The 23,613-nt window shown below is 35.3% G+C and overlaps 1 protein-coding gene across 1 annotated transcript; it reads right to left on the bottom strand.

Annotated features, from left to right (window-relative positions):
- Positions 1–18,001: 18,001 nt before the first annotated feature.
- Cabs1 (calcium binding protein, spermatid associated 1) lies at positions 18,002–19,171 on the bottom strand. Its single transcript, XM_042677989.1, has one exon. It carries the CDS (start codon positions 19,169–19,171, stop codon positions 18,002–18,004), a length of 1,170 nt encoding a protein of 389 aa, XP_042533923.1.
- Positions 19,172–23,613: the final 4,442 nt, after the last annotated feature.

The raw sequence follows: 23,613 nt of genomic DNA, 5'->3' as shown, positions 1-23,613 counted from the left end.
AAAGAAGGATGGCCAATAGACACATGAAGAAATGCTCGATTTCCCTAGCCATAAAAGAAATGCAAATCAAAACAACATTGAGATACCACCTCACTCCAGTTAGAATGGCTAAAATCAAGAACTCTGAAAACAACAGATGTTGGAGGGGATGTGGACAGAAGGGAATCTTACTGCATTGTTGGTGGAAGTGTAAACTTGTTCAACCATTTTGGAATGTAGTATGAAGGTTCCTCAAAAGACTCCATAAAGAGCTCCCATATGACCCAGCAATCACACTTTTGGGCATTTACCCAAATGTTTACAAACAAGAACACAGTACAGCTACCAGCACGACTAAGTTTATTGCACCACTATTTACTATAGCTAAGATATAGAACCAACTCAGATGCCCCTCAGTAGATGCATGGATCAAGAAAATGTGGTATATGTACACAATGGAATTCTATGCCTCCATCAGAAAGAATGACATTGCCCCATTTGTTAGGAAATAGAAAGTCTTGGAAAAAACTATATTAAGTGAAGTAAGCCAGGCCCAAAGAAACATAGGCCCCATGGTTTCCCTCATTTGCAATATCTAGTATATGTCTGAGTCAAGCAGAAAAGGTCAGATAGGTGATGTTAGGGAAATGAACCCTAAGATATGTATTCAAATGTATTTTTCTTTCATGTGATTGTTTCTAAAGCAATTATAAGATTATTTCTTTGTTGCTTTGTATGTCCCTCCCCAACAGTATAACCCCTGCTTTCTCTGTATTTAATGTTGGTATAATTTGTGGAGGGGAAGCGGAAAAACAAATCGTTTAAATTAGGATACAGGTGGACCCATTGCAACGATGAGATGTACAAGTTGTTATGTCGAAAATGAACTTTACAACTTTGGTGGGGGAGGGGAGTGGGGGAGGACAGGGTGGGGGGACGGGGGAGGATGGGAAGGGGAAACAAAGGAGGAGGCTACAATGCTTGATAAGAAATGTACTCATTATCTTGCCCATCTAATTGTAACCCCTCTGTACAGTATTTTCACAATAAAAAAGATAATATAAAATACAAAAAAGAAATGCAAATCAAAACAATATTGAGATTACACCTCATCCCAGTTAGGATGACCATTATGAAGAAATCTAATAACAACAGATGCTGGAGGGGATGTGGCCAAAAGGGAGCACTGTTGATGGACATCTAAACTTGTTCAACCACTCTGGAAAGAAGTATGGAGTTTCCACATAGAGCTACCCTATGACCCAGCAATCCCACTTCTGTGCATTTACCCAAATAACCAGAAGCAAGGCTATACTAATGCTACCAGCCTAACTAGGGTTATTGCAGCATTATTTACCATAGCTAAGATATGGAACCAACCCAAATGCTCCTCAGTAGATGAATAGATCAAGAAAATGTGGTATATATGTACAATGGGATTCTATACTTCCATCAGAAAGAATGTTATTTCCCCCTTCATTAGGAAATGGAAAGACTTGGAAAAAATCATATTAAGTGAAGTAAGCCAGATCCAAAGAAACATATGCTCTATGGTTTTTCTCATTTGTAATAAGTAGTATATGTCTAGGATAGTTCTAGCAGATGAATAAAGTAGTTCAATGGCTATGTACCTATGACCACATAACATAATGTTAAATGAATTGAGCTCCAAGACATGGAAACAAGTTTTTTCTTTTTAATGTACTACATGATTTCTTTTTTCTTTTGTGTTTTTTTTCTTATGGTTTATCCGTTGTTGTCACTGTATTTGATTTTGGTACCCTGGGTATTGTATATATGTTTATCTGAATTGGGGAAGGGAAGGGGAACAACAAAATGGTGAGACAAAGAACAAAGGGTGAACCAATGCAACAGCGATACTCACAAGACAATATGTTGGAAATGAACTGTACAACTTGGGGGGGAGAGGGATGGAAGGAATAAACGTGGAAGAAAATGAGGGAGGGGGACAACAAGTTTGATAGGAAATGTACTCACTCTCTTATGCATGTAACTGTAACCCCTCTGTACATCATCTTGAGAATAAAATTAAATGTAAAAAGAGAAGAACAAAAGAAAACATTTTTTGATGCACATTTATATCATAGTTGTCACCCTAATTTTTTATGCTTGTTGACACAATTACTTTCTTTATATGTATTTTAAGCCTGATTCTGGGGCTTAACTTCGGTGCCTGGGCACTATCCCTGAGATTTTGTTTTTTTGGTTGGTGTTGTGACTGAACTCTGGGCCTGGGCACTGTCCCTCAGCTCTTCTGCTCAAGGCTAGCACTCTACCACTTGAGTCACAGTGCCACTTCCAGCTGTTTCTGCTTGTGATGCTGAGGAATCGAACCCAGGGCCTCATGCATGCAAGGCAAGCACTCTACCACTGAGCCAACTTCCCAGCCTCCCTGAGATTTTTTGTTCAAGGTTAGCACTGTACCACGTGAGCCACACCTTCAGTGGACAATCCAGTTTCAGCTTCCACAGTGCCGGACTATATGCATGCATTATCATGCCTGCATATAAATATAAATATAAACATATGTTGATGTAAGCTAGTTGAGTATATAAATCTTAGTAACTGGGACGTTTTGGAACTAGCTATTCTCAGATTCAGAGGGACAAATGTATGGCATATATAATTGTATTTTATATTAATTATGATTTATTATGTATAGTACAATTATTTGTATGTAATTTAATTCAAATACAGTTAAATATACATATTTAATGATTTTGTTAAATCCACCAGTGTTGTATATCAAAAGAAGAATAAAAGTTTTATAATTTCTTTTTTTATATAATTCAACATGCTTAATATCATGTATCCATCAAATGTTTTCCTTATTTCACTTTTTTTTGTGGGTTATAATATTTTGTCTAATGGAATGAAGATGCTGGTGCTGGTCATTGTGTAGAGGAATAAAAAAGAGGTCAACATTCATGTAATCAAATGCATAAATCAAGCTATATTTATAAATATTTACACAATATCAGGACTAGAGATGAAAGATCAGAATCTAAACTTCTATATATATTTTACTTCTTTTTTGTTGTTTAAGCTTATGTAGTGAGAGAAGATGATTGCAAAGATATTGCTATTCAGTGTGTGGATCTGCAAAGACAAAAATGGTCATTTTGCTAATATTTCTATTCTCAGGAATAACTGTAATATTTCTTAAAATCTTTCATCTCTTTGGCATCTTAAGAATTAGTAGATACTTAAAAATGTGGTTTCCTTAATGTAAAATGAGCACTTGGGGGAAAGTATTAAACAATGCAAACTATAATTTACTAAGGCTCTAATTAAAAGTAAGATTCTCAAGAGAATCAAACATTTTAGTATTAAGAACAGAAATTTGAAACACATATACATTTGATGAACCTTTAATTGTTATTTGTGCAGAAAAGTACCCAGTTTTGTATTTATAGATACAATCTAAACTATTAAGAGACCAAACAGTTCCGGAAATGAAAAGTGGGAACAAAAGCTTCTAATCCATATACCAGATTTAAACTTGGTTAATTTGTTCCCCTTTTCTCTCCCAAGAAAACCTTGGTCAGATTTAGACACATCTCAAATTTACTTATCTAAACAGAAAAGATTTTGGAAAATACATTTTACCATGCCTTGCCTTTGTTGTCTGGTGGTTTGTTTATAATCTCAGACGGTTGTAGAATTTACTCTAGAGGCTGGTTTGTAGGGGGAGTGTCAGCCTCAGAAGCTAGGGTAGTCCTCAGAAGCTAGGGTAGTGTCAGCCTCAGTAGCTGAGGTAATGTTATCCTCAGTAGCTGGGGTAATGTTATCCTCAGTAGCTGGGGTAATGTTATCCGCTAGGGTAGTGTCAGCCTCAGTAGCTGAGGTAATGTTATCCTCAGTAGCTGGGGTAATGTTATCCTCAGTAGCTGGGGTAATGTTATCCTCAGTAGCTGGGGTAATGTTATCCTCAGTAGCTGGGGTAATGTTATCCTCAGTAGCTGGGGTAATGTTATCCTCAGTAGCTGGGGTAATGTTATCCTCAGTAGCTGGGGTAATGTTATCCTCAGTAGCTGGGGTAATGTTATCCTCAGTAGCTGGGGTAATGTTATCCTCAGTAGCTGGGGTAATGTTATCCTCAGTAGCTGGGGTAATGTTATCCTCAGTAGCTGGGGTAATGTTATCCTCAGCAGCTGGGGTAGGATTAGCCTCAGAAACTGGGATAGTGTTGTCCTCATTAGCTGGGGTAATGTCAGTCTCAGAAACTGGCGTAAAGTCTTCAGCAGCTAGGGTAGTGTCAGACTCAAAAGCTGGATCAGTCGCAGATGACATAGCATAGGAGGTGGCTTCAGCCTCAGATTGAAGGCTGCTGGGAACTGTGGCACTGACATAGGTGCTAACAGAAGCTGTGGAATCAGTTGCAGTTTCATCCAGGGATTCAGGAGCGGAGATTGGGTTTTGTAAGGCATTTGGACGATGAAAAATGAAAGGATATGCGTGTGCGATTTCAAGCCTTTTCTTGTCCAGTGGAGTGAGGCTACCTTTTGTGTTTCCAGGTATTCTGTATGAAGGTTGTCTAAAACGATTTTTCAAAAGAACAGTATACTTCTGAGAGAGAATACAAAAAAATATCTTTTTAAAGATGAAATGCATAAAATAAAACCTGGCTTTAAGTGTGTATATTATCATTTAAAGATTAATTCCATACATGCTTTGAAAAATTACCGTGCCTATTTCATAAACAATTTTGAATTATGATGTTTGGTGAAGCACAAAGGTTGTAAACTATATTTTCTTTTTTTATTAAGTAAGTTTTTTATTGTGAAAATGCTGTACAGAGGATGGGTTACAATTACATGAGCCAGATAATGAGTACATTTCTTATCAAGCATTGTTGTCTCCTCCTTTGTTTTTCCCCTACCATCCCTTCCCTCCCATCTCCATAAACTATATTGTCAATATTCTTAAATGTTAATAACATCAAAAATTTTGCCAAAATGCCTTCCAGAATGAGGTCTCTGTTATAAAGATTGTGGTGTTCAAATAATTATGCAAAGTTTTTGAATAAACTATTTTTTTAAAAAACTGCAAGACTCAATTGTTAATGTAACATGTGAGTGTATATTTAGCATATCCCATATCCAGGATGTATACAATATTTCCCCAAATTTCCTTCACCACGCAAATTTCATGTGTATACTCTGTGAAAGCCACATTTTATAAATGCTATGGATTCTTCCTAATTTAATTGACTTTAGTTATATGGACTTTTAAGCTAACATTCTCTTGGATTTAAAACTAGTTCTTAGTCTTTCTTAGACTAATTTTTGTGCTGATATCTTTTAACGTGAGTGTAGAGTATTGTAGAAAGAAACTTTCAGTCCTCAGGGGCTGGTGTTCTCATGAGTTGTATAAAATAAATGGTAGGGTTGTCCACAGAACAGTAAAGATCACATTTCAGGAAATTTGTATAAAATAAATGGTAGGGTTGTCCACAGAACAGTAAAGATCACATTTCAGGAAATCTTTATTGGAGGACCCAGGATTTATGATCAATATTTAGGGTAAATTAATTTTACTAGAGGGCTTCCTAAATATGTTGTTTTCTTTCATCCAGACATTTCAATTTTTTTTTATTACTTTCTAGATATGTGTGCCGAAATATACTTGTCAGTACATTTATTCTTTTTTTATTGTGAAAATACCGTACAGAGGGGTTACAATTACATGGGCAAGATAATGAGTACATTTCTTATCAAGCATTGTAGCCTCCTCCTTTGTTTCTCCATCCCTTCCAATTCTCCCCCCCCCCCCAGTACATTTATTCTTGGGGAAAAATAGAAAACAATGGGATAACAATAAAAGTTATTATTTAGTGTGTGAGAAACACATTATTTTTACTCTGAAGCTGTTCATACTTCTGCTCTCAACTCCATCCCTTAAGTAGTTTTTTTTTTTTTTTTAAAGGAAAACTCACTCTGGGATACAGTAAGATGATTAAAGTTAGAAACAATTTGATCAGTGTAGGTCTTATTAAATGGAAACTCTTTGTTAGGCCAGTGATATCACTTAAAAGATATTTGCATTAAGTCATAATATTTATTACCGGAAGAAGGCCCATATTTAAGTCAAGTATCTGACCAGTTCTCAGAATTCACTCATTTTGTAAATTATAAGGTGATTGAGTTGAAGATAGGGGCAAAGAAGAAAATAGAGATGTTGCCAAAATTGTCATAAACTTTTGTGGTTGCTTTAGAATTTTTTCTTTTATTTTAGAACAATTTAGAAACCCAGTAACTAATTTGTTTCTAGGGATTTGTTTACAGCAGTGGTGTAGGGGTAGGGAGAATAGAGAGAAAGGAAAGTAACAGTATGCTGTGACAAGCACATCTTTTGGGCACCCTCCAGAATTTGTATGTTTGAAAAGTTCAGATGATTTTAAGCTTTCTTTTTTCCCTGAACACTATTGATTTTTTTTTTTTTTTTTTTTTTTTTTTTTTTGCTGGTCCTGTGACTTGATCTCATGGCCTAGCATTGTCCCTAGCCCCTTTGTACTCATGGTTAGTACATGACCTCTTGAACCATAGTGCCACTTCCAGCCTTTTCAGAATTGTTTAGTGGAGGTAAAGAGTCTTCTGCCTGGGCTAGTTTCAAATTGTGATCCTCATATCTCAGCCTCTTTAGTAGTAACCCATTTTTCCATTTTGCTGTCTTATAAGAAATGTTTGTTATTTTAAAAACAGTATTTATGAGGAGGAATACAAATGCATTGAATAAGAAATATAGACAAATTTTTAGTACTAAAGGCCAGGTAAATGTTGCTTTTATGAGCAATGTTGTTCTACTGCCATTGCAGAAAATACATATTTTACATGCAAGTAATTGGAAGTAAGATTTTGATTCTTATGGAATGGAAACCATTTTGGTTCATAAAAATTTGATATTTCAGCAACCCTTTGGCTTTCTTCCTTAACAATTTTTTATGCTGAAAATTATATAAAAGATTTGTGCCTTATTCATCCTTGATATAGCTAGCTTTTGTTAATGGCTGAGTTGTGAAAAGAAACTAGAAATATATTATAACTTACCTTGTAGAGTCTTCTTGTATCAGCAGACTAAAATGAGATAGAAAACACATTTAAAATTTAGGATACCAATTGCAGATTAATTTTGAAAGCAAAATGTGGTGGGGTTAGCACAAACAGGATAGAATAGTCTTAAAGTTTTTAGAATCATCATTAAACATGGAGGAACTTTTAATAGTTTAAAGAGTAGCCTGTTCTTGAAATAGAGTCTTTTGGATAAAAGGCGTGTTGGGAACTGCTTCCAGTTTCCAGGTAGTGTTGGATTTGGTTTCCTTTTATTATGGCTATCATTCATGTCTGGAGACTATTGTTACAAAGCCAACAGTTTTATGAAGTTAGTGAAAGGATAAACCAGTGTGTTTTTGTGTGGGTAAGAAAAATCGGCGCTCATTTGTAATAACTAGAATACGTCTATGACATTCTTAGCATGGGATCACAATAGCCCAATCACTAAGTGCGTAGGACCATAGATAATGAAGCGTATCAAAATGAGCTCCAAGAATTAGAAACAAGAGGTTCTTATTCTGTCCTACATGCTGTTATTTCTATTTTTTCTCTGTTTTGGTTTTTTGTACCCTTTGTCTTGTATATAAGTTTATCTGATCTGTGGAAGGGAAAGGGAACCACAGAAACATCAGGGCAAAGGTTGAACTAATACAACAATGATACTCAACTAGACACTTGTTGGAAGTGAACTTTACAACTTGGGAAGGGAAATGGGGCATGATAAGCAGGAGAATACGAGGGAGAGAGGAACAGTGTTTAAAAAGAAATGTATTCAGGGGCTGGGAAGGTGGCTCCGTGGTAGAGCGCTTGCCTTGCATGCTCGAGGCCCTGGGTTCGATTCCTCAGCACCACATAAGCAAAAAGAAAAAAGCCGGAAGTGGCGCTGTGGCTCAAGTGGTAGAGCGCTAGCCTTGAGGTGAAGAGCTGAGGGACAGTGCCCGGGCCCAGAGTTCAGGCCCCACGACCGGACCCCCCCCCCAAAAAAAGAAATGTATTCATTACCTTACTTATATAACTGTAACCCCCCTGTTCATCACCCTTATAATAAATAAGAAAAAAACTTTGGTGATCAAAAAGCACTCTGGAATAGACATTTTTTTTAACAGAGAGTTAGGTACCCCTACTTGCATTTCAGCGTGGAGCAACAGAGGAAGAGAAATTCCCATAATTAGCTGTGCCTGTAAAACTGGTTTCTCATGAAATAATATTAGAATATATTTTCAGTAACAAATCTTGGTGTACTTTCATCTTTTATATCATGCAACTTAGCAGTTAGGTAAACAAAGTTTTTAAACTATTGTGGGACATTCATTATTGAAGATTAATACCATGTCCAGATTTAATTAATTTATTTAACCCCTGTAAAATTCTTTTTTTGTGTGTGCATGTGTGTACATTGTACTAGGGACTGAATGCAGAACCTTGTGTTCTCACTCAGCTTTAACACTCATGACTGGCACTGTAACACTTGAGCCACACATTAAAGCTGGCTGCCTTTTCCCTAGCTGATCAGAGATAAGAAACTCACAGATTTTTTTCTTGGGTCTGGGCAGCTTTAGAACAGTGATCATCAGATCTCAGCTTCCTGACTATTTTTACATGCATAAGCCACTAGTACCCAGCTCTATTTGAAATTCTTTAAATAAAGGAAAGCTTATTATATAGTGTTCCTCAGTTTTCAACTTCTACACATTTATTTCTATCTGATAGCCTACAAAGTACTAAATTTTATTCTAAGTATGCTATTGCAGAAGGTAGAATCTGAGTATTTAGCTTAAAAATAAATCACAGGCTGGGATGTAGCCCAGTGGCAAAGTGCTTGCTTAGCAAGTGTAACATCCTGGGTTTGCTCCCCAGTATCAAAAAAGAAAATACAAAAAAATATAGTTAAAAAATCAATCATGATACTACAATATCATATTTACATGTAATTTGATTTCTATACACTACTACCTCATGGAGAACGTGAGCACATTCTGAAGAAAGCAAAAACTATGGAGAAGCTTCAATGAAAGTATTAGGCAGAAAGAAAATTAAAATAGAAGTTTTGCAAAGTAAGAGTACATTGACATGAAACAGTATTGTCATTAAGAACTAAGAAATTAAATATATAAAATGCATTTTATATTTACCGGGAAACAAGTAGTTATGTTAAAAAAGACAACAAACAGAACCAGAATCTTCATTTTGCCCATGGTTCCTGTAGAATAAGACAATAAGAGATGATTCGCTAATGATGAGACAATTACAGAAATACAAATTCATTTTGTTGATTTTAATCAGAGGAAAAACATTTATGCCTATTATAGTATATATCTATATATATGCCATAAAGGATATCTATGACATGAAAGAATTTATAAAATTTGTTTGAAAATGTATGCTTCAGCTAGGTGTTGGTAGCCCAAGCCTATAATAGTAGCTATTCAGGAGGCTGAGATCTGAGGATTGTGATTCAAAAGCTAGCCTAGGCAGATGAATCTGAGAGACTCTTATTGTCCATTAACTAGCAAAATGACAAAAGTTGGAGGTATGGGATCATGTGGCAGAATGATAAGATTGGGAAAAAAAAACTAGGCAAGAGGTTGAAACTCTAAGCTCAAGTCCTACTACCAGCACTAAAATTAAACAAAAAACTAAATAGAAATAAACAAAAATTTAAGAGTCCAAAGTTCAAGAGCAAAGGTTAAGACTAGTTAATTCTAACCATAATAAAGTTACTAATAATATAGACCAAAGCTATGTTTTAGTCTGCTGTTAAAATCACATTTCAAAATAAATTTTGTGGTAGTATTTTATAATTACTGTGGTGTTATTTAGGAAGGAAAGTCCAAATATGATTAAATTTGTGATGAGGCTGATATCTTGTGTATAACCATTGGTTATACTGAGATTTATTTGAACTTTATGACAATATGCAAAAGAAAGTTGAAAATGTTCAAACCTTTAATGCAAAAAAATTGGGAAATTACTGTTGATAAATTAGCCAATTGGAAAAAAATACCAGAATATTTTTCACGATAGTATTATGATTGAAAAATATCAATAATAAATTTCAGTAATTTAAAACATGCTTATAATGAAAAGTGAAATGATTATGTGATAACATCCCAATAGGTGAAATAAAAATGCAAGCAAAATGATATATGCTTTATGGTGGATTTTCTGTTGTAAAAAATTTATTATGTTTTGTGGATCTCACAATTTAAACATATAAATGAAAACAGAAAAATACCATTAAAATGGTCAGTCTCTGATTCTGAATTACACATTCAAATAGTTAGAAATATTAAAATACACAAACAATTTTACCATTATTATTTTTGCTATCTATAAGGAACTCTCAAAAATTTGTTACATTTGTTTTTTACTTTTGTTGTGATTGTTGCGAGATTCTCTTATCCAAACAAAATTAAACAACCCCATAATTACAATTATGTTAATAGTAATACAATAGTATGAATATATTAGATAATTACAGTTACATATGTAAGGTATAAGTACATTTCTTGTCAAACTTGTTCCCCCTACCTCATTTAAATTAAATAATTCTTTCTCAAAAAGAAAAATGGCTAAGAGAATTTCTAATCTTTACATTCACAGCATGGTGGAAAAAGCACAGCTGATGAAGAATTAGTAACCATTAGTAGTGACTTTATAGAGTTTTTGTTTATGGCTCTATGGGAATACTAATTGATTAATGTTTATAAAATCTGAGCTGCGGTTGTCAAATCCTGGTCACATTACCTAATGTTTTAGAGAATATAAATAAAATGATACTCTATCTGGGGAAATGGTCAGTTCAATGCTCTAGGACTAAGAAGAGAAAACCAAATTATAAATTTATCTTCACCTTGTGACAATCTTAAGGTCAAGTAAGATCCGGGCCACATTTTTAAGTTTACTCTTCTCATTGTAATAAATGAGATAAATAGGATGAAAATACTGAACTATTAAAAAAAGGAGACCCTGGATTTCTTGTCTAATTAATAAATATAGTTAATAAATCTTATTTTTATGCCACTAAGGACATTTTCCCCCTCCCCCTCCCTCCCTTCCTCCCTCCCTTCCTCCCTCCCTCCTTCCCTCCCTTCCTTCCTTCCTTCCTTCCTTCCTTCCTTCCTTCCTTCCTTCCTTCCTTCCTTCCTTCCTTCCTTCCTTCCTTCCTTCCTTCCTTCCTTCCTCCCTCCTTCCCTCCCTCCATCCCTTCCTTCCTTCTCTTTCTCTCTCTTTTTTCTCTCTCTCCCTCTCCCTCTTTCCATCTCCCTCTCTCCCTCCCTCTCTCCCTCCATCCCTTCCTCCCTCCCTCACCGCCCCTCACATCTCTATCTCTCTCCTATGGGGAAACTAGGACTTTGCATGTGGTAGGCAAATATGCTTCTACTGGCTTGCACCCTCAGCCTACACTGTTATATTTTCAAATACTTTCAACGACTGGTAATGGAATTTGTCTTATGATGGTCCATGTTCTCAGAAGCTTGCTCTGGTTGTGGTGGTGAGAGGTAATAGCATTTAAACTTTTTTAAAAAATGTTATTGTAAAGATGCTGTACAGAAGGGTTACTATTATATTTTTGGTTGTTGTTCCAGCTTGAGTGTTGCCCCGGAGCTTTCGTTCTCACTTGAACCACACCTCCACTTTTGGCTTTTTGGTGGTTAATTGGAGATAAGAGTCTCACAGAATTGCTTACCTGGGCTGGCTTTGAACTGCAGTCTTCAGATCTCAGCCTCCTGAGTGGCCAAGATTACAGGCATGAGTCACTAGTTACTGAAGACATTTTCCTTCTTATAGATATAAAACTAGAATACAGGTTCATATCTGGAAAGGACCATTTAAAAATGTATGGGATTCAAGAGGACAAGCTACATTTTTTACTAAATTATCATCACTTTGCTTCAAAAGACAAGTAAAGCATACAGGTTGAAAATTTACTAAAATATTCTATTTTTTCTATTCATGGTATTGTCTTTCAAATTTACATCTATTAGAATGCTATGCAAAGCAGAGGAATTTTGCCATAACTTCAACTAATTAGAAACTAAATATAATCAAATTCTGAAGAATAAATCTTTATGCCTTTAAAATTATTTTTTAAAAAAGATACCGTAACACAAGGATCCTCTTCTGTTAGTTTGGAAATGTGAGTCTTTCCTCAGCTTTTCAAGTCTGGAAACTCCAGAGAGTATAGGAGAGACTTGCCTTATAAAGGATTTTTTTCTTCTTAACTCTTTTAGTTTGCTAAGCAAATATTATTGTTATTATTTTATTATTGCATTTGCTTCAGGGATAATCTGTTTCCTGAAACATTAAAAAGGAGTGGCATAATCTCCAAAAGTTGACGCTTATTCTTTTTATTTTTCTCAGTAACGTTATTGTCCATTATGTGTGCATCAGAAAAAGTGAAGGCTCATTGTTTATAATTTAAATGTGATACTTTGATTAAATTTCTTTCCTCTTTTTGAATTTTTAAAACATTTTCTTTTAATATATATATATATGTGTGTGTGTGTGTATGTGTGTGTATTGGAACTTAATGATGAGCCATAGGCCTAATAAATAATTTTTATAACTGTACTACTTAGGATATAATGTTGTAAGGTGGCAGAAAACATATGAAATGTAGCATTTTTTGTGTTCATCTTGAGCTTTTTAAGGTAATACTTTATTTCAAAGAGTGAATTTTTAATGATTATAAAAATAACTTAGCTTTGTCATTAGCATTTACAGGGCTGTATGTTACTTTCTTAACATAAAAATTAGGAAAAAGATTTATGAACTATTTTGGCATTTTTGCTTTTGTCACTAAATTCATAGTATTTTTTTTTTTATCACAGAACACATTTGCATCATCTTGCTCACAAGAAATGTGCCAGTTATTACACAGTAGGAAATATGAGAATTTATCAGTTTGATATTTGATGTCACTGAACTGTAATTCTATGAAAATGTTCATTGCCAGAATGACTGGAAAACATTAGGTGGCAGGCCTATTACTGGATAATTAATTTGCAATGCTTTCCTTTTAAGTTAGACTGTATGTCTGTAAGGCACTCTTTCACACTGTGTTGAATTAAAGAGCAGTTGACAATGACTAGATTAGCTAAAAGATGAATTGTAGTGCACTAAACACAATGTCTTCTTGACTGTAGGCTTTTCAATTTATTTGTGTATTTAGAATTTAACATTTTTAGAATGAGAACAATATAAAATCTACATTGAGATGGAGACTCTGATCTGTGTGCTTTTACACAAATAGTAATTTTGTATATTAATAAATTTTAACAAGAAAATACTGAGTTTAGGGTTTCAAGACTTAGTATTTGAAATTAGACTTCTTTGTCTCCACAGATTTCTCTTTTCTAAAACATTTTAACTGATTGTTATATTGAATAAGTATAGGCAGGAAATTTACAACTTCCTATCTTGATAAACTGGTAGATCTTAATTCCAGTAAAATTAGCCCAAGGTATATTAGCCACTAGCTATGCGTAATTTTAAGTTTAAATTTACAATTACAGTGTGAATTTCTTTTGGTTGTGAAAATACCGTACAGAGGGGTTACAATTACATGGGCAAGGTAATGAGTACATTTCTTATCAAGCATTGTTGCCTCCTCCTTTGTTTCCCCTTCGCATCCCTTTCCTCCCACCTCCACAACTATATTCACCCCTCCCCCATTTCCCCCCTACCCGCCTAAATTGTAAAGTTCATTTTTCAACATAGTGTCTTGTACATCTCATTGTTACAATGGGTCCACCTGTATTCCTATTTAAATAATGTTTTTTCCCTTCCCCTCCACAAATTATACTAACATCAAATACAGTGAAAACAGGGATTATACCGTGGGGGGGGGGGGGGACATACAAAGCAACAAAGAAATATAAATATGTTAGAAATAATAGCAAGAAAGAAAAAACATTTGAGTCCTTATGTTGGGGTTCATTTCGCTTAACATCAACATATCTGACCTTTTCTGCTTGTCTCAGACATATGCTAGTTATTGCAAATAAGGGAAACCATGGGACCTATGTTTCTTTGCGCCTGGCTTACTTCACTTAATATAATTTTTTCCAGGTCTTTCCATTTCCTAACAAATGGGGCAATGTCATTCTTTCTGATGGAGGCATAGAATTCCATTGTGTATATATACCACATTTTCTTGATCCATTCATCTACTGAGGGGCATCTGGGTTGGTTCCATATCTTAGCTATGGTAAATAATGCTGCAATAAACATAGTTGTGCTGGTAGCTTTAGTGTGATCTTGTTTGTGATCATTTGGGTAAATGCCCAAAAGTAGGATTGCTGGGTCATAGGGGAGCTCTATGTGGAGTCTTTTGAGGAACCTCCATAACTACTTTCCAAAGTGGTTGAACAAGTTTACACTCCCACCAACAATGCAGTAGGGTTCCCTTCTGTCCACATCCCCTCCAGCATCTGTTGTTATTTGAGTTCTTGATTATAGCCATTCTAACTGGGGTGAGGTGGTATCTCAGTGTTGTTTTGATTTACATTTCTTTTATGGCTAGGGAGGTTGAGCCTTTCATCTTGTTTCTATTGGCCATCCTTCTTTCCTCTTCGTAGAAGTTTCTCTTTAAGTCTTTAGTCCATTTATTTATTGGGCAGTTGTTTCCTTGAGGATTTGTTGTTGGGGGATACAGTGTGAAATTTTGATGTTTCCAGTTGTCTAGACTATGGAGTTTCACTCACTGGTCAAATACTAGTGTGCAGGTCACTGTGAAGACTTTGAAGTGTGTGTGTATGTGTGTTCTGTTTGTATATATGAGTAACTCATATGATCTCTATGTGACACATATAACCAGTTAACTTTAAGTAGTCTGGCTTCTGAAACACATAACTATCAATACAGAAATAGAGATGCCTCAGGCAACTGATGAGAAGCATATGGGTCTGCCCTATCATGTACCAGGTATCAGTGGCCTTACAAATGACCTGTGGGCCAGATGTTTTCTACCTCTAAATGGCTGGTGTTCTTTAGAGAAGTTTGATTAGAGAGACTTGTAAGAGAATACTCTTGTGACAGTGAAGACAGAGATGGGAATGATACATTTCCAAGCCAAGGAATACCAATTGATTGCGGGTAACCATTAGAAACTAGGAATAGTCAACCCCCTAGATCCCCTAGAACCTTTGAAAGAACACAGTCTTACCAAAACCTTGGTTTCACAGTCCTCCAGACCTGCAAGAGAATGAACTTCTATTGTTTAAACAAATAGTTTTTCTTTGTTGTTTTTTAATGCATTGTGTGAAGTTATTTCTTGTTTATTTATTTCTTTTTCTCTCTCCTGATGTCATTGTATTTAATTTTGGTATCTTGAGTCTTGGGTATATTTTCATCTCATTTGGGGAAGGGTAGCAACAAAATGGTGAGACAAAGGACAAAGGGTGAACCAATGCAACAGTGATACTCACAAGACACTATGTTGGAAATGAACTGTACAACTTGAGGTTGGGGGGGGGGGGAGGAAGAAAGGAGGGAGAGAAAATTGGAGAAAAACAAGGGAGGGGTAACAATATTCGACAAGAAATGTACTCATTACCTTATGTATGCAACTGTACATCACCTTGACAATAACATTAATTTAGAAAAAATAAAACCAATCTGTGGTACTTTGTTATGGCAGTCTAAGAAAGATAATGTAACATTAAATTAGAAAAAGCAATATAAGCAAAATCTAATGTTTCGTGAGCTAAAATATGATGGGAAAGCAGAGGAGTCTTCGTGAATGGAAAGTTCATAGAAGGTAAAACTAGGGAGGTGACATTTGAGCTTAGAAGAGTGAGCTCAAGAATGTTTTAGGGAGAGTGTAGAATATTCACCAATCCTGATTAAAACATATAAAATGACAGGAATGTATCCTGGTGCTGTATGGGAGCAGAGTCCCTGTTGTAAAGAAGCTGAAATCATTGTGAAGACTTTTGAAAAATTTTAAGCATGGCAGTAGAAGTGGTATGATCAATTTATATTATATATATTACATAGAGCTTGGGATACAGATTTGATCATGGGAGGTAAATGGATTGGTGTGCTATTTAGTACATGGAGATATTTAGAATAACAAAAGCTTTGCTGTATATGATTATATATATAGATATTGCTATATAGTGAGAGAAAGGAGAGGTGAGTGAAAATGAGTTTCTGGTTTGGCTGTCTCTACAGATGATGTCTTGCTGAGGTGGAAAATACTAGGAGATGAGAAATTCAAGGGAAAGGGAATTACAATTTCAATTTAGACTGATGTTATATTTGAGTTATACATGAAGGCCAAAAGAATATATAATAGTGTAAAAAATAGACACAAAATTTAATTCAAATATTCTGTATGTACTACTAATATGAATAGGTTGAATCAGGGGACGCATATATACCACAAACGTACCCATACAAAACTACTTAGTCCTGTTGGCAGGTGTTACAAATATATCTTGATGGAAAGCTAATCTATCACATTGAGCAGGTATGGAGGAAACCTCTTTGGGAAAACTTGTTTTAGGAATCTTTCCCCTTTAGACTGATTTCTTTATTATTCTTGTGGTCAGGATTTTCTTACTTCATGAATGATTGCTGTAGGTCACAGGATAAAGGTGACGGTGGGCACAGGATGAGTGGAAGAATTTGAACAGGGGTGCATTGAGAAGGCTAGAGGGAAATTTTGGATAGAATTATCTTGTGTCAGAGGGATCTGTGAGTAGGACTACTTTGTGACACAGGAGTATCTTTTTCAAATAAACATAGCACAGATGTTCCTCACCTTACAATGGAGTTTTCTCTTAATAAACAATTACATATTAAAATGTTGTAAGGAGAATGCACTCAACACAAGCCAATTTAACAGTGGTACTCATAGCATAGCAACCCAGAGTGCCTGAAGAATTTCAGATGTTTACCTTTGTAACTGTGTGTCTAGCTCTCAGCTTTGGCATATTGCCATTGCTCAACATTGCAAGAGAATGTAACTGCAAGAGAATGCAATAATCTAATGAAATGATAAGCTTAAGGGATAATGCACTTTCTGATAATGAGAGCTGTTATTCTTTCAACAAACAATTAAATTTAATTTGACATATATATTTTAAAGAGTTCTATACCACATACAGTGAAACACACTTGCACACAGTAAATTGGTTGCTGCCAAAAAGTTTTATTGAAGAAGAATCAGCCAAGGTAAAAAAGTGAAGATATATGTCCCTGAGTTGCTAACCAAGAGCTTAAGAAGAGTGCGATATTTAGTGTCTTAAGACCTGAAAAAGAATTGACAGAAATTCAGGATACAAATCTAAGCTGAATTAAAATTAAATCAATTCATATGTTTTTTTTACAAAGAAGTTTTCAGACAAATGAACATTTGTAACATATTTTGTTTTACTTAGTATCCATTCTTTGTCAAGACCCAATCTTACTTATCGTATATGAGGGTGTCATATATGTAAGGGTTATAGATATACTTTTGATAGAAGAGACCCACCAGTGGGATATTAATGAAGGAAAATATTTGGAATAAGCACTTTAGAGGATCTTTTAATAATAAGTAATTTTATATGTCAATTTGATTCCCTCCATACCTTAGTTCTTACTAAAAATAATGAGGATTAGGCAAACTGTTATTAAATGCTGTAGACTTGGGCTCCTTTACTGCTGTCTTCATATCTTAGAAAGGTGGTAGCAAGTATTTTATAAGTAATTGTTGAATAACTCAAATTTTGTGGTACTAGGGAAACCATAATACTGTTTTTTTTTTTAAATTTTCCATAAATATATTCTGCTGCATGACTTCAACTTATGAACATCTCCAATGTTTCTAATACTTGCCTTAAATGCCCACATTCTTTCGCTTTCTTAAGATTTTTGTTGCTGAGTCAACTTCTTAGATGTTAGGAATAGCTACCTAAATTATTACACAATTCTACAAGACATCTCTTTTGTTGCTTTTAAATCAGGAACTCGTCTGGATCTTCCTTCAGGAGTTTAAAGATACCAGTTTCAGCTGTCGAGGTGTCCTCTATGTCTTCAAGGTCTAATGCAGTGGTAGTTGCTGAAAGTGATTCAATGACTGTAGATTCTGATTCGGTTGTATCGCTTTCCGACGAATCTTCTGTTGGGTTGGTGGCCGATTCTCCCTCGAAGTTCACAGCTGCCGGTGGAGGGGCAATGAAGTCATATCTGGATTCCACAGCAGTAAGCAAAATAGAATGGGTCTCTCTTTCATTCGCCGGAGGACTCTTCATCCAAACGTTGATGCTGTCTGTAGACTCTTCATCAGTCAGATCATCTTCTTGGTTATCTTCGTCTTTCTCGGGAGGAGTGAGTTCAAACACAGTAATAAACCTTTCCTCATCAGAGTCAGTGCATACACTCACAGTTTTGGGATCGTCCTCCGACACAATTAGGTTGACTTCAGTTACATTGTCTTTGGCAAGGGTAGTCTTATCTGGAATGGTGGTGATGGTTTTTTCAGTACCGGAAGAGATTTCAGCCTCAGGAATAGAGAGGCCTGTGACCCGAACAGCCTCATCATCAGGAACATTAGGCCTGACAGAGGAATTATGATCGTTAACATCTGTTTCATCTGGTTCAGCTGGAAAAGCAGGGATGTCAGCAACATTGGCAGTGTCACCCTCTAGTGAGCCAGAGATTTCAGCTGTCAGTGTGATCTCTTCATCCCTCCTGCCAATGGTATCCAAGAGGATATCTTCCTTTTTCATGTGAGTGGGAAAATCAATTAAAGAAACAATACCAACTGAGGGTGAAATACTCCCAATTTTCACTGGAATGAAACTTTCAGTAATAGGTTCCTTTGTTATAGTGCCAGTCAGAGTGGTAATTTCTTTCTCTGGATAAGTTGTTGGCTTAATGCGAGTCTCAACCTCATCTTCTGATTTCAGTTTTTCCTTTGTAGGGGGCACTTTGTTGCCAGTTGAAAAGTCACTTTCTAGTGTGTAGTCATTTACAGATGTAACATGGTCTCCTTCTGAAGTAATAGTTGTTTCTGATCTAGGAATTGTGTTGTCAACCCCAAAGAAAATGGTTGCTTCGGTTGGTGTTTCACTGCTTTCTCTTGGAGGATGAGAATACATCTTAGGCAAACTGTCTTCAGCCATGCGGTGAAATGGCATTAAGCCCTCCCCCAGGTCTTTCTTCTGGGCTTAGTGGCATCCCTGAGCAGGAGAGTAAGGTGCATGATAGTGATTCAAGCACTGGTCATCATGGTGATTGTTGCATCAACCCTAGGGCCAGTTGGTACTGGCTGTCTGTGAGACTGTCATCGCATATCTATTCACAAGAGAACTGGTATTAGACCAAAAGGCAATGGAGCTATCTCTAATCAGCAAAGAAAAAAATCACACCAAATATTTCATTTGCAGGGAACTTAATGATTCCACATTTCTGATCGTGAGGGATATACTTTCTGATTTGGAGCTAGAAGCAGACACAATTCTTCTAGTTATCGAATAGATTATTGAATAGATTTAATGTCAGTGATAGAACTCTGCAAAGTACAAGATGATCAGCATCACCCATCTTCCAAGTAAGTATTTATATCTTTTTTAAATGTGAACCCATCTTCCCTTAAAATTCATGTTTACATGTCTAAAAAGTTAGTGAAAGTTTTGTCAATGAGTGTAGCTGTAAAAAAATAAAGCAACAGAAACTTGAGTTAGTTCTCTTATTCAGAGAAGGAAGTCTCAATGGGAATAATTAAAAAGTCAGCTACTGGTTTGTTAAAGCATTTTCTGATTTCTTAAATTAACTCAAGAAATAACATATGAGGATTTGTAATGAATATTTTTTGTGGATGTTTTTCTGGAGAGAGTATTATTTCAACCTTTACACACATTTCTGACAGTGAGTTGGTAGTATGTTAAAATTCTTCTAGCAAGAATCAGGGTGTAGAATAACTTTTAGCTTCAGGAATTGTGTTCTCAATTTCTGAGGAAGTTTTATAATGTTGTTAATCATATTAGGCATAGCCCCATGGGTTTAGCTAATTAGATGAACGAGGAATGAAATCTAGTGGCAATTCTATTGGAAGAAAATACAAGGCACAAAAACTCAGCAGCATTAGCTTGAGTAGTAATTTCCATCTCACACAAAAATATTTTGTTAGATATGAATGCACTCTTAAAGCTTACAGCTTCCTTTCTCAGTTGATTGTCCTGCCATACATATATTACCTTTCTCAGTAGAAATACTAGAATAGAGTAACTTTTCTTCTAGGGTAGCTTCTCTTCTATAGTAGCTTCTTTAGAAATGTTTTTGCTTCAAAGGTTTGTAACTATTGATAGTTCAAACTTGTGTGTGTGTGTGTGTGTGTGTGTGTGGTGTGGTGTGTGTGTGTGTGTGTGTGGTGTGTGGTGTGTGTGTGGTGTATGGTGTGTGTGTGGTGTGTGTGTGTGTGGTGTGTGTGGTGTGTGTGTGGTGTGTGTGTGTGTGTGTGTGTGTGTGTGTGTGTGTATGGTTCAGGACAAACTTGACCTCAGGATCTTCCTGCTTCAGCTTTTCAAGTGCTGAGATTATAGGCTTGTGCTATTATGCCATGGCTAAGGTCTTTATTGATAGATAGAATGATGCATCAGAAATAAGGAAGAAAAGTAATAATAGCCAAAGTTTTTTTTGTTTCTAAATATAAATAATGTCAGTTCCAAGAGCAGTAGAAATGACAAGGTTAAGTTATACTCCAAATGGGTTAATTTAATGGAAGAGTTTTCATCTCTATTTTTCTAATGTTTATAGAGCTTAATTTAGGATAATGTGTGTACACAGAAAATGTACTCTGTACACATAAAATTTGGTGTTTTCTGGGAGTGGGAGAAAATTTATGTACACAAAGGCAAAAGGAATGGAGAGGTAAGCTGTTTAGCTGCTAGAAGCAATACTGCAAGACATAATATTTGTTATGTTGAATAAATTTGATACCATGAGTAAAATTATTGCTTTTATGAATATATATCACCAGTTAGCTCTGCTAGATGAAATAATTATATCAACTTCATTGTCAAATAATGTCAGGGTTTTGTGACCAAATCAGCTCTATACTTACTAGTATTATCGTGAGGTAGAACTACATTGATTACAACAGAACATTTAGTTCTAAGAAGATTGATAATACTATTATCTGTACTTTCTAAGTCATTGCCGTTTGGGAGACACTTCAGATCGAGTGTGTCATCCACGAAAACACAAGTATATGGTGAAAAATCTGGTTGAATTGAAGGAATTTTAACATCTGGAGGTTAAAACTGGGGTAATCTACTTCAAGAAAAATAATATAGTTCTTTGCCATATAAATTCTCAACATAAATGATCTTATCTGATTAAAGGGCTGGGAAGGTGGCTCAATGGTAGAGCGCTTGCCTTGCATGCATGAGGCCCTGGGTTCGATTCCTCAGCATCACATAAACAAAAATAAAAAAGCTGGAAGTAGCTCTGTGGCGCAAGTGGTAGAGTGCTAGCCTTGAGCTGAAGAGCTGAAGGGCAGCGCCCAGGCCCAGAGTTCAGGCCCCATGACCGGACCCCCCCCCCCAAAAAAGATCTTATCTTATTAAAGACAAAGAATAAGATTACATAGATAAATTTTATTTATTTGAATAGAGTGAGTAGTATTCCACTGTTGGATTGTCTATCATCCCAATTGATCAACCTTGTGTTTTTCTCAGGAAGGTATTAACATTTTATCTTTTCACAAATCGAATAGTATCTATCTTCCTTATTTTGGCAGCTGTAACAATGCTTGCATAACTGATATTTGTCTTTATTCGATCCAATTTTGGGGTATTTGGCTCAGTGATTGTACTTTAAGTAGTAACTTCTTCAAGTTCACGACTAAAGGTTATTTTTATTCTTATATGAAAAAGTGCAATTTGCTAGTAGTGATAGAAATCATCTAAGTAAGATATTAGGAAGGAACATTTATGGTTTGCATGAATATTTGTCTGTGAAAAGCACCCTTACAAAAATTTATGAAATTTTAACATCATAGTGCTGTTCACTATTGAGAGTTTGTGTTGAGAACACCTTAATATTCATCAGAAGAAATGTCATGTGCAATTTTAAAAGAACTCAAGAACTGGTAGACAATTGGTCTCTCCTCTAGATGCTATAGTTCTTGTTTCAGAAAGAGTATATCTGCTCTCTCTTTCTCTTTTTATCTCTTCAGATTTTATAAATTCATTGGAGAAAAAATTTTTAGCCTTAATTGAACTGATTATAAATATTTAGTAAATATAAATATTTAGTCAGAGAAGAAGTCTAATGTTCAATATCTTGATTCACAAAAAGATTCCCATTTTCAGAAACAGTAAGAAGAATAATTATACTTTAAGAATCGTCAACAGTCACATATTTGCCTTCTTTCTTTTCCGTGTTTGGGATGTTTGATTCAGGACTAAGGACGGATTGGTGGTGCTGTGTGGCCATGATCCCTTTGTTTCCAAGTTCTCTGGTCTTTGCAACATCATCAGTCATGACCTTTATGTTTACTTTATTTATATCTTTTGGAATAATTTTTTCCTTTTCTTGTAACTGAGGAATATCAAAGCAAAAATAAAACCTGTTCTTTTCAACTTTATCGTTAGCTTGTGGTGCAAAGGTTATTATTATTTTTATCTCAACAATGGATTCAGGAATAATATTTGTACTATCAGAGGCTTGAAATTTAGTATTTGCTGTCCTGACATTGACTATATTAAATGTGAATGCAGAATTTTCTTACACTAAAAACAAACAAACAAAAAACAAAAATCAATTTCAGCAAAAAGTAAGGTTTCTTCATTATTAACAGTGGTAATTTCTTCTAAGGGAAAATCTGAGTTCCTAGCCATAGTTTCAGGAAGAACAGATTTAACTAGGAAGAAATCTGAGGGTCTGAGAAAGCTTGGATGACCTGTCTGACAGTTTCATTGTATCAGTTTTGTTTCTGCTTGGATGGCTGTATAGTTTCCTATTATATTTCTTCTGTATGGTGACTCACTTCAAGTTCAGTAGCTGTGTTTTTCACTCCAGAAGCCTTAGTCATTTCTTTTATTAAATAGAAATTTGATTCATTATCTTCATTAGATATAATTATGGGGAACTTGATGACTGTTTTCTTGGATGCTGAATTTTGATCATGGAAGGCATCAGTTTCAAAAATTTTGTCACTGATGTTGATAGAAGCAGGTATGTAAGATTTGATGTCTACAATATTGTTGGAAGAGCTACAATATTGTAGCATAAGGATTAGGATAGACTGAGATAAGAACTTTTGGAATGATTTGGCTTACAATATTTTGCCTTGCGAAGACAACACCACTATTGAAGTATATTGGATATGAGGATATAGACACTGATGGTTTAGTTAGGGGGCATTGACAGAATGAGAATTTTAGGTAGTCCTGTAAGATGTAAGACTAAAGTAGCCAATGTTATTTTTGTCCATAGTGGAGATAGCAGGAACGTTTGACATAATAACAGACTCTTCTTTCAGTAATATTTTTCTTTTCTTTTTTTTTTAAATTTTATTGTAAAGATGCTGTACAGGGGGGTTACAGTTACATGAATAAGG

The sequence above is a fragment of the Dipodomys spectabilis genome, unplaced genomic scaffold (genome assembly GCF_019054845.1).
Source record: "Dipodomys spectabilis isolate Male_0828 unplaced genomic scaffold, ASM1905484v1 ptg000043l, whole genome shotgun sequence".
In the NCBI taxonomy this organism is placed as follows: domain Eukaryota; kingdom Metazoa; phylum Chordata; class Mammalia; order Rodentia; family Heteromyidae; genus Dipodomys; species Dipodomys spectabilis.
Note: the sequence above shows the minus strand (reverse complement) of the source record. Positions and strands in the feature narration are given on the sequence as shown.